The 12,271-nt window shown below is 40.1% G+C and overlaps 1 protein-coding gene across 1 annotated transcript in view; it reads left to right on the top strand.

Moving 5' to 3' along the window:
* Positions 1-12,271, top strand: part of ipo9 (importin 9) — a 96,876-nt gene that overhangs the window by 41,533 nt on the left and 43,072 nt on the right. The window contains exons 3-4 of the mRNA XM_051924408.1: positions 5,244-5,330; positions 6,668-6,869. Coding sequence (XP_051780368.1) covers positions 5,244-5,330; positions 6,668-6,869 — 289 coding nt within the window. The remainder of the gene's footprint in view (positions 1-5,243; positions 5,331-6,667; positions 6,870-12,271) is intronic.

Below are 12,271 nucleotides of genomic sequence, written 5' to 3'. Positions count from 1 at the left end.
ATATGCTGTCCGGAGGGCTCCTCCTAGCGGCCTGGGGGTGATGACCGGAGTCCATAGCCGGTCGTCTGTCACAACTGTTTTTGTTCTGTTGTTTTAAATAAAAGCACTTGACACTTTTGCACCATCCCCTTGCTATGTTGTTGCCTCACTGCTTAGCTCATTGGTAGCATTACCGACAGTGACAGGTTCCAGGGCTCCCGGAGAGCAGATGGGAGCATGCAGCAAACCCGTATCGTCGCAAACATGCTATGGAAAGCAACTCCTCTGGGCTTGCGGTGTTGGAATGTGCTTTTCTTCCGTGAAGGATTGACCAATCAGGAAGCGAGATGTTCTAAAGAACAGAAGGGAAAAGTTATGTAATAAGCATTGATAAATCAGAGAGTGGATTAAAGTCTACGTTATTAAAGCTTTTATTTACTTTTTTTTTTATCCATCCGGACTGCATTGCCGAGCCAGTATTTTCAGAAGTATATGGCATTGGAGAGCATTTTCAACAGTCTCCATTTTCAGGGTTTAAAAACGCTGGGATAGTGTGGTTGAAAGGCATAAATGAAGACTTATGTTTGCATTATTAAACCAAAAACAGTGTGGATGTACAGTAATCCCTCCTCGATCGCGGGGGTTGCGTTCCAGAACCCCCCGCGAAAGGTGAAAATCCGTGAAGTAGAAACCATATGTTTATATGGTTATTTTTATATTGTCATGCTTGGGTCACAGATTTGCACAGAAACACAGGAGGTTGTAGAGAGACAGGAACGTTATTCAAACACTGCAAACAAACATTTGTCTCTTTTTCAAAAGTTTAAACTGTGCTCCATGACAAGACAGAGATGACTGTTCCGTCTCACAATTAAAAGAATGCAAACATATCTTCCTCTTCAAAGGAGTGTGCGTCAGGAGCAGCGAATGTCAGAGAGAGAGACAGAGAGAGAGAAATAAAACCAAACAATCAGAAATCAATAGGGCTGTTTGGGCTTTTAAGTATGCGAAGCACCGCCGGACAACGCAGCTGCTAGGAAGGGAGCAATGTAAAGGTAGTCTTTCAACATTTTTTTAGAGGAGCGTCCGTATCGTCGAGTGGTGCGAACAGCCCCCCCTGCTCACACCCCCTCTGTCAGGAGCAGAGAATGTCAGAGAGAGTGAGAGAGACAGAGAAAAACAAACAATTAAAAATCAATATGTGCCGTTCGAGCTTTTAAGTATGCAAAGCACCATGCAGGAAGCATATCGCTTGACAAACCAGCTGCAAGAAAGGGAGCAACGTGAAGATAATCTTTCAGCATTTTTAGATGAGCGTCCGTATGGTCTAGTGGTGTGAACAGCCCCCCTGCTCACACCCCCTCCATCAGGAGCAGAGAATGTCAGAGCGAGAGAGAGAGAGAGAAAGGTAAACAATCAAAACTAAATACGTGCTGTTTGATCTTTTAAGTATGCGAAGCACCATGCAGGAAGCATATCGCTTGACAAAGCAGCCACATTTAAGCCCAGCAAGGAAGAGAGCAATGTAAAGGTAATCTTTCAGTGTTTTTTGAGGAGCAGCCGTATCTTCTAGGGGTGCGAACAGCCCCCGTGCTCACAATATATTTGAGGAGTTTTATTTAATAGGTAATGCGCGCTCTGGTTGCGTATCTTCTCAGCCATCTGCCAATAGCGTCCCTTGTATGAAATCAACTGGGCAAACCAACTGAGGAAGCATGTACCAGAAATTAAAAGACTCATTGTCTGCAGAAATCCGCGAACCAGCTTACATATGCTTACATATAAAATCCGCAATAGAGTGAAGCCGCGAAAGTCGAAGCGCGATATAGCGAGGGATTACTGTAGTCTTAGTCAACCTGACTGCCATGCATATCTGAAGTGAAAATGAAAGCTTTTTGCTACTGGTAAGATAAGGTAATACTACAACAACAACAACAACAACAACATTTATTTATATAGCACATTTTCATACAAAAAGTAGCTCAAAGTGCTTTACATAATGAAGAAAAGAAGAATAAAAGACAAATAAGAAATTAAAATAAGACAACCTTAGTTAACATAAAAAGGAGTAAGGTCCGATGGCCAGGGTGGACAGAAAAAACAAAAAAAAACTCCAGAAGGCTGGAGAAAAAAAATAAAATCTGTAGGGGTTCCAGGCCACGAGACCGCCCAGTCCCCTTTGGGCATTCTACCTAACATAAATGAAATAGTCCTCTTTGTAGTTAGGGTTCTCACGGAGTCACTTTATGCTGATGGTTATACAGACTTCTGGCTTTTAATCCATCCATCATTGTTGGAACATCATGGTGCTTTGGGTAGATGGTGGTGGCACAAGCCACCACCAATAGGACACCGGAAAAGGAAACAGAAGAGAGAGTAAGGGTTAGTACAAATTTTGAATGAATAGTTATTATAATGAATTGGATATACAGAGTGTCAGGATTAAATTACAGTGAAGTTATGAGAAGGCCATGTTAAAGTAATGTGTTTTCAGTAGTTTTTTAAAGTGCTCCACTGTATTAGCCTGGCGAATTCCTACTGGCAGGCTATTCCAGATTTTAGGTGCATAACAGCAGAAGGCCGCCTCACCACTTCTTTTAAGTTTTGCTCTTGGAATTCTAAGGAGACACTCAGTTGAGGATCTGAGGTTGCGATTTGGAATATAAGGTGTCAGACATTCCGATATATAAGACGGGGCGAGATTATTTAAAGCTTTATAAACCATAAGCAGAATTTTAAAGTCAATTCTGAATGACACAGGTAACCAGTGTAGTGACATCAAAACTGGAGAAATGTGTTCGGATTTTCTTTTCCTGGTAAGGATTCTAGCAGCTGCATTCTGCACTAACTGCAAACGATTGATGTCTTTTTTGGGTAGTCCTGAGAGGAGTGCATTACAGTAATCTAGCCGACTAAAGACAAACGCATGAACTAATTTCTCTGCATCTTTCGATGATATAAGAGGTCTAACTTTTGCTATGTTCCTTAGGTGAAAAAATGCTGTCCTAGTGATTTTATTAATATGCGATTTAAAATTCAGATTACAATCAACGGTTACCCCTAAGCTTTTTACCTCCGATTTGACTTTTAATCCTAATGCATCCAGTTTATTTCTAATAGCCTCATTGTATCCATTATTGCCAATCACTAAGATTTCGGTTTTTTCTTTATTTAATTTGAGAAAGTTACTATTCATCCATTCTGAGATACAGGTTAGACATTGTGTTAGCGAATCAAGAGATTTGGGGTCATCAGGTGCTATTGATAAATACAGCTGTGTGTCATCAGCATAGCTGTGGTAGCTCACGTTATGTCCCGAGATAATCTGACCTAATGGAAGCATGTAGATTGAGAAGAGCAGCGGACCCAGGATAGAGCCTTGTGGAACACCATATAGAATATCATGTGTCTTTGAGTTATAATTACCACAACTAACAAAGAATTTTCTCCCTGCCAGGTAGGATTCAAACCAGTTTAAGACACTGCCAGAGAGGCCCACCCATTGACTAAGGCGATTCTTAAGAATATTATGATCAATAGTGTCAAATGCGGCACTCAAATCTAAGAGGATGAGAACAGATAAATGGCCTCTGTCTGCATTTACCCGCAAGTCATTTACTACTTTAACGAGTGCAGTTTCTGTGCTGTGATTTGTTCTAAAACCTGACTGAAATTTATCAAGAATAGCATGTTTATTGAGGTGCTCATTTAACTGCATAATGACTGCCTTCTCTAGAATTTTACTTACGAAAGGCAGGTTAGAGATGGGTCTATAATTTTCAAGAGCAGAGGGGTCGAGATTATTTTTCTTAAGTAGGGGTTTAATTACCGCAGTCTTAAGACAGTCTGGGAAGACCCCCGTATCTAATGACGAATTTACTATGTCAAGAACATTATCAATAAGCACGCCCGATACTTCTTTGAAAAAATTTGTTGGTATTGGGTCAAGGGCACAGGTGGATGGTTTCATTTGAGAAATTATTTTATGTAAATCAGGTAAATCTATCCTAGTGAAAGACTCTAATTTGTTTATTATGGAGTACTGGGGTTTCGGGGGATCCTTAGTGTTGGGGAGATATACTATGTTATTTCTAATATCATTAATTTTTTGATTGAAAAATACAGCGATAGCCTCACAGGTTTTACTGGAAGTACTTAGGAGGCATTCCTTTGAGTTACCTGGGTTTAACAGATGATCAATTGTCGAAAATAAGACTCTGGGATTACTAGCATTGTTATTTATAATCTTAGAGAAATAGCAGCGCCTCTCAAGACGGACTGTGTTATTGTATTCTGTTATTTTAACTTTTAATATCTCATAGTCAATAGTTAGTTTAGTCTTCCTCCATTTACGCTCAGCTCTACGGCATGTTCTCTTTAAATCAGACACTCTTTGGGTCTTCAAGGTATAACAATGCTAGAAGATTTTTTAACTGTCTTTTCAGGTGCAACTATGTCAACAGCAGCCCTCACTTTAGTATTAAATCTTTCCACCTTACTATTTACATTCTCCTCGCTATTATAGTTGGCACTATAAACGGACTGATTGGTTAGAATGTTTGTAAGTTTTAAAGTTGCTGATGAGTCAAAGAAGCGTTTTTTAACAATATGCTTCTCATGAGTGTTTTCTATCATTATTTCTATATTAAAAAGTAGAAGAAAATGGTCTGAAAGACCCGTATCAATGACCTGCTTTATATCAACTTTTAGTCCTTTAGTAATTACTAAGTCTAACGTATGACCTGCTTTATGTGTAGGCTGATTAACGAGCTGTCTCAAATCAAAAGAGTCCAGGAGGTTCATAAATTCTTTTACTTTTTGGTCACATTGATTATCTACATGAAAATTATGCAGGATTAATGGCCTTGCTGTAACTGTCTATCTGCCGGGGTTCTTTCTGACAGTTCTACTTCTGTTTTGTCATGCAAAAGTAATTTCCCCTCGGGATAAATAAAGTTTAATCTATCTAAAAACATATGTGTACTTTGGCTTTAGTTTAAGTAATATAAAAGGTACAAAAGACAGCTTTATTGCTTTTCACTGTTAACCTCAATGCAACCAAACTGTAATTTTCGGTCTCCCTCACAGCAACAAGAGCATTTGCAGTTAAGCCTTTGATGTTCTATTTTTGGTGTAGGCATTTTAATGTCCTGTTTAGTGGCACATTAGTGAAACTTATTTAGTTGTGGACAGTAACCAGTATGTTGTGTGGTTTATTTCTTTCTTTCTTTCTTTATTTATTTATTTATTTATTCTTCTTGCAGTTGGCTTCAGTGATTCTGAAACAGTATGTTGAGACTCATTGGTGCTCTCAGTCTGATAAATTCAGACCCCCGGAGACAACAGACAGGGTAAGATCACCTTTTTTTTTTTTTTTTTTTTTTTTTTTTTTTTTTTTTATATCTTTTTTGCCTATGTATTCCAGCAAAGTAAACTGTGTAGAACACTTTTCTCCTCATAGGTTTGCAAGTTGATGACAGTTCAAAAGATCTCACCTGATGGCATTTTACGATGGTGTGTTTATAGGCTTTGCTTGCATATTTCTGCCATCTATTTTATGACAGGATATTTCTAGCTATGTAAACTAGTTTCAGAATGCTTCCTTGTGCCATGCTACAATACATTTGTGTTGCACTCATAACATTTTACCTTTAAATTTCCTGCCTTGAATTTGATAGTACAGATCTGTAATTGTAATTGTCTTGTAAGAGATCTCATATACTATTAGCAGAACAATGTTCAAATTCAAATATTTATATCTGTTTGTAGTATACTGGCATTGATTTGTATGTACATTAGCTGCTTCTGTTGGCTTCATCGGACAGTGACCTCCAGCTCTCACTGGAGCAGTTCGCAGCCGAGTGTGAAGCGGCGGGGATGAGAGTCAGCACCTCTAAATCCGAGGCCATGGTTCTCAGCCGGAAAAAGGGTGGAATGCTCTCTCCGGGTTGGGAACACATTACTGCCTCAAGTGGAGGAGTTCAAGTATCTCGGGGTCTTGTTCACGAGTGAGGGAAGAATGGAGCGGGTGGTCGACAGACGGATCGGTGCGGCATCCGCAGTAATGCAGGCTCTACAATGGTCCGTCGTGGTGAAGAGAGAGCTGAGCCAAAAGGCGAGGCTGTCAATTTACTAGTCGATCTACGTTCCTACCCTCACCTATGGCCACGAGCTTTAGGTAGTGACCGAAAGAGCAAGATCGCAGATACAAGCGGCTGAAATGAGTTTTCTCCGCAGAACTTTCCCTTAGAGATAGGGTGAGGAGTTCAGTTATCTGGGAGAAACTTGGTGTAGAGTCACTGCTCCTCTGCATTGAGAGGAGTCAGTTGAGTTGGTTCGGGCATCCGGTCTGGATACCCCCTTGACGCCTCCCTGGGGGGTGTGTTCTGGGTATGTCCCACTGGGAGAATGCCACGGGGCAGACCCAGGACACGCTGGAGGGATTATATCTCCCGGCTGGCTTGGGAACACCTCAAGGTCCTCAAAGAGGAGCTGGAGGAGGTGGTTGGTGAGAGGGCGGTCTGGGCTTCCCTGCTTAGGCTGCTGCCCCCGCGACCCGACCTCAGATAAGCGGTGGATAATGGATGGATGGATTAGCTGTTTAAGATTGTACCAGCGAGCTTGGGCAGAAGCAGCTATTACCATGTTTTACTTTTTTAACATGTTTTTCCCTATACGTTATTTGCAGGCAAAAAGTGCTATACGGGAACTTCTTCCAAATGGTTTAAGGGAATCCATCAGCAAAGTACGTTCGAGTGTGGCTTATGCCATCTCAGCCATTGCTCACTGGGATTGGCCAGAAGCCTGGCCACAGCTCTTTAGCCTGCTCATGGAGATGCTGGTCAGCGGAGATGTAAATGCTGTACATGGCGGTATGCGAGTGCTAACTGGTATGTAGATGTCATCAAGAATTACATAACAATATATAAGAGTTTATTCTTTCAAGCTATGTAACCTTGAGCTTCTCTAACAGCATTTTTTTCTGTATAGTATAATACAACAGAAGATTTGATATACAGTTAGGTCCATAAATATTTGGACAGAGACAACTTTTTTGTAATTTTGGTTCTTTACATCACCACAATGAATTTTAAATGAAACAACTCCGATGCAGTTGAAGTGCAGGCTTTCAGCTTTAATTCAGTGGGGTGAACAAAACGATTTCATAAAAATGGGAGGCAACTAAAGCATTTTTTAACACAATCCCTTCATTTCAGGGGCTCAAAAGTAATTGGACAATTGACTCAAAGGCCATTTCATGGGCAGGTGTGGTCAAGTCCGTTGTTATGTCTTTATCAATTAAGCAGATAAAAGGCCTGGAGTTGATTTGAGATGTAGTGCTTGCATGTGGAAGATTTTGCTGTGAACAGACAACATGTGGTCAAAGGAGCTCTCCATGTGGGTGAAAGAAGCCATCCTTAAGCTGCGAAAACAGAAAAAACCCATCCAAGAAATTGCTCCAATATTACGAGTGACAAAATCTACAGTTTGGTACATCCTGAGAAAGAAAGCAAGCACTGGTGAACTGAGCAACGCAAAAAGTGGTGTGGAGTGGTGTGGAGTGGAGTGGAGTGGTGGCTCTGAGGCTAAGGATCTGCGCTGGTATCCCGAAGGTTGCCGGTTCGAATCCCTGTCACTGCCAAAAGAGATCCTACTCTGCTGGGCCCTTGAGCAAGGCCCTTAACCTGTAATTGCTCCAGGGGGCGCTGTACAATGGCTGACCCTGCGCTCTGACCCCAAGGGGTATGCGAAAACACTAACCATCCATCCATTTTCCAACCCGCTGAATCCGAACACAGGGTCACGGGGGTCTGCCGGAGCCAATCCCAGCCAACACAGGGCACAAGGCAGGAAACAATCCTGGGCAGGGTGCCAACCCACCGCAGAAACACTAACCAACACTGTTGTAAGTCGCTCTGGATAAGAGCGTCTGCTAAATGATGTAAATGTAAATGTAAAAAGACCTGGACGTCCACGGAAGACAACAGTGGTGGATGATCGCAGAATCATTTCCATGGTGAAGAGAAACCCCTTCACAACAGCCAACCAAGTGAACAACACTCTCCAGGGGGTCGGCGTATCGATATCCAAGTCTACCATAAAGAGAAGACTGCATGAAAGTAAATACAGAGGGTGCACTGCAAGGTGCAAGCCACTCATAAGCCTCAAGAATAGAAAGGCTAGATTGGACTTTGCTAAAGAACATCTTAAAAAAGCCAGTACAGTTCTGGAAAAACATTCTTTGGACAGATGAAACCAAGATCAACCTCTACCAGAATGATGGCAAGAAAAAAGTATGGAGAAGGCGTGGAACAGCTCATTATCCAAAGCATAGCACATCATCTGTAAAACACGGTGAAGGCAGTGTGATGGCTTGGGTGTGCATGGCTGCCAGTGGCACTGGGACACAAGTGTTTATTGATGATGTGACACAGGACAGAAGCAGCCGAATGAATTCTGAGGTGTTCAGAGACATACTGTCTGCTCAAATCCAGCTAAATGCAGTCAAATTGATTGGACGGCGTTTCATGATACAGATGGACAATACATACAGCCAAAGCAACCCAGGAGTTTATTAAAGCAAAGAAGTGGAAAATTCTTGAATGGCCAAGTCAGTCACCTGATCTTAACCCAACTGAGCAGGCATTTCACTTGTTGAAGACTAAACTTCAGACAGAAAGGCCCACAAACAAACAGCAACTGAAACCCGCTGCAGTAAAGGCCTGGCAGAGCATTAAAAAGGAGGAAACCCAACATCTGGTGATGTCCATGAGTTCAAGACTTCAGGCTGTCATTGCCAGCAAAGGGTTTTCAACCAAGTATTAGAAATGAACATTTGATTTCCAGTTATCTAATTTGTCCAATTACTTTTGAGCCCCTGAAATGAAGGGATTGTGTTAAAATAATGCTTTAGTTGCCTCACATTTTTATGCAATTGTTTTGTTCACTCCACTGAATTAAAGCTGGAAGTCTGCACTTCAACTGCATCTGAGTTGTTTTATTTAAAATTCATTGTGGTAATGTACAGAACCAAAATTAGAAAAAAGTTGTCTCTGTCCAAATGGACCTAACTGTAGACAGGATTGAACTTTACCCAACTTCATTGACTTTTATCCAGCAAATGGTTTTCTTTGAGGTTTATTGTTTGTGACCAGTAGATGTATTGCATCACCTTAATTCCCAGAAATTCAGGTGTATCTATATAAATACGTTACCAAAAGGCTTCTTTTAATTATAAACACAAGCTCAATTCTCTTTTTCTTTCTCCTTCCACTCCCGCAGGTGAGCTTTGTCCTCTACCTCTCAACCTCAGCTCACTTGGATGAGGTCGAGTGACTTTTTATCTTGGACCCGGAAGAACTTCCAGTGCCAAGGCATAGCCTATTGGAAGTACTTCATGGTCAAACAGAAGCCCAACAAAGTAAGGATCATGGATCCTTCTAGCATCCCATGGAGGCCCCCATGGAACCTGACAAGGCTGAGTCACAGGACTACACTTCCCAGCATGCCTTGTGGGTGTCTGTACATGTTTATCAGGGGAGCATGCAGTCCTAATGTTTTGTCTCCTCCTGTTCATGCATCACACTGGCCTCTCAGCCGGGGAGACCAAACCGCCCATGTGTGCCATCTATCGCACAATAAATACTTCTGTGTAGGAGGTTGAATAGCATGTTTTTGTTTCAGCAATTACCCCTCCTAAACTACTTCACAACATAATAATTTAGGACTGTTAATTTTAGGGGACTTTTGCAAGTAGCTGCTTGTGGCCCTTGTATTAAGAATCATTTCTTACAGTAGTTTTAACTGAACTTTTACATATTGTAGGGTTATTAATTCTTTATACATTTTTCAGTATTTATTTAAATTGCAGATTTGATAGGTAGTGGGAATGTTGTTAAAAGATATTCCAGCTAATAAGAAGAAACTAAAATGGATCACAGTCATGACAGGCCATTAAGCCTTTTAATTATTCTGTGTAAAATCATAAAAATTGATAGAAATAAAGTAAAAAAACTACTTCTGTGAAAGTGATGACCATAGCTTTAGCCAGACAACGTCCTTCTAGGCAAACCTGACTTTTTCAAGCGAGTAATTATTAGACAAAAACAAGGGATATACAGTAAAAAAAATAGTTTTCACTTTTAGAAGGAGGTAACATGACCCTAGAAGTAATTGGAATTGGCATAAGTTGGATAACAAGTCTATTAATAAATAGAAAATGAAGTGCATGTAAGAGGAGAATAAAGGCTGAAAAGGTCTGCATTAGTATCGTTACTTTTTTTTAATCTAGTAGGGATTTTTGTACATTAACTAAACTTTAGAAATTTGCTTATGTCATCAAAATCTGAGTAACAAATACTTTGGAGGCAGTAACACCAGTTTTGAAAGATAAGGACAGTCTTCAAATATGGCAGATGCTTGAAATCTCAATTCAGACAAGTCATGTAAATAAAGGAACATTATTAAAAAATATAAGATGAATAATACTGTCCTACAGAGGTGATTATGGCAGATGCTATTAAAGTAATAAGGTGGTAAGTTACTCATGAAAACCACTGCATTATTATCATTCTTTAATTTAATATTATTTATTGTATCAGTATGCTGCTGCTGAAGAATGTGAATTTCCCATTGGGATTAATAAAGTATCTATCTATCTATCTATCTATCTATCTATCTATCTATCTATCTATCTATCTATCTATCTATCTATCTATCTATCTATCTATCTATCTATCTATCTATCTATCTATCTATCTATCTATCTATCTATCTATCTATCTATCTATCTATCTAAATTAGAAGACATTATGCTCAAATGACATTTTTAATAGATGATGCAGCTCTGATCACAGTGTTTATATTTAAAAAAGAGTTTCAAATAAAAGATATGACACACTGAAATCAGCTGTTTCTTTGTGTTAAAGGTTATCTCCTGCTATGATGAGCTAAGAACACTGAGACTTTTTAGTCTTGTTCAGAGAATGCTACTTAAGGATCTAATTCAAATCTTGTAACTTCTTTGATGTAGTTTACCTAGATGAATTCTTTCATGTTTTATAATAAGTCATGTGCATATGCAAGATAAGAGGGCAGATTCAAAAAGTCCTAATCTGGAGAACACGTTCTAATTACAGAGGTTGGGAGCATGTGCTAGTAGCGCGTTGCCAAACCTACCACACAATGAATCACCTGGATTGGGACCCGAGTGCAGCAGGTGACACCTCAGCACCACACTGGAACAGTGTGAGGTTTATGACGGTGGCTGGAGTGCCAATCTTGCCACCAACCCCCAAGTTTTCCTTGTAAGTTGGAGGACCTGCTTGCAGGGTGGATTCAGATTAGCGTCATACCCATGACAAAATAGTTGCAGGTTAAGGGCCTTACTCTAGGACCCTATGGAGTGTAATCACTTTCTGGCGTTTTCCTTCAGATTACTGGCACCGATCCCTAGCCTCAGAGCCACCACTCCGCCCTTATTTCTAATTACAGCTGAAGCAGATATCCTGATGACATTTAAAAAAATAAAAAATCAGTACAAAGTCATTTTTAGGTAACTAGATTTTTTTTTTTTTTTTTTAACTTCTTAATTGATAATTCCTATTCAAACTTATATGTCATTCTGTCTGCGGTGGGTTGGCACCCTGCCCTGAATTGGTTCCTGCCTTGTGCCCTGTGTTGGCTGGGATTGGTTCCAGCAGACCCCCGTGACCCTGTGTTTGGATTCAGCGGGTTGGAAAATGGATGGATGGATGGATGTCATTCTGTCACTTTAACTAATATCTGCTCTTTCAACATATTTGGCTAAGGGTTATTTTTGTTTAGTTTTTGCACTAATTTGAACGAGTATTCTTAAATTCAAGTTAAGTTGAATCTGATCCATGGTAATCTGTAGGCAGGCTTAGTCTGCCATGGCTAAACATATTAAAAAGAAAATCGATGGACTTTTCTTTACAGCTGATAGCATCTTTGTTAAGTTTATACTTTTGCCAACTTGTCTGTTTATAGAAATAATTTATTTTTTTTTCTTTTTCTTCAATGCTAATGCTGTAATGCTGGGGACCTGACCATGTTTTAGAAAGATCTACTTTAACATACAACTGTGTTGTGACCTTAGCAAACTTGTAGTGGAATTGTGAAAGAGTAGTTTTTAGCTGTAGTTGCTTCTAAATGGAAGCTTTGTTATACAGTGATTAGTGTGAGCAGTGATTTCTTAATGTATCTTACTGCCACGCCTGATGACTTTGGTACATTTTTTTAACCTCCTCCTTTTCAGAGAACTGACTTGTTC

Source organism: Erpetoichthys calabaricus, chromosome 3 (assembly GCF_900747795.2).
Source record: "Erpetoichthys calabaricus chromosome 3, fErpCal1.3, whole genome shotgun sequence".
Taxonomy (NCBI): Eukaryota; Metazoa; Chordata; class Cladistia; order Polypteriformes; family Polypteridae; genus Erpetoichthys; species Erpetoichthys calabaricus.
Note: the sequence above shows the minus strand (reverse complement) of the source record. Positions and strands in the feature narration are given on the sequence as shown.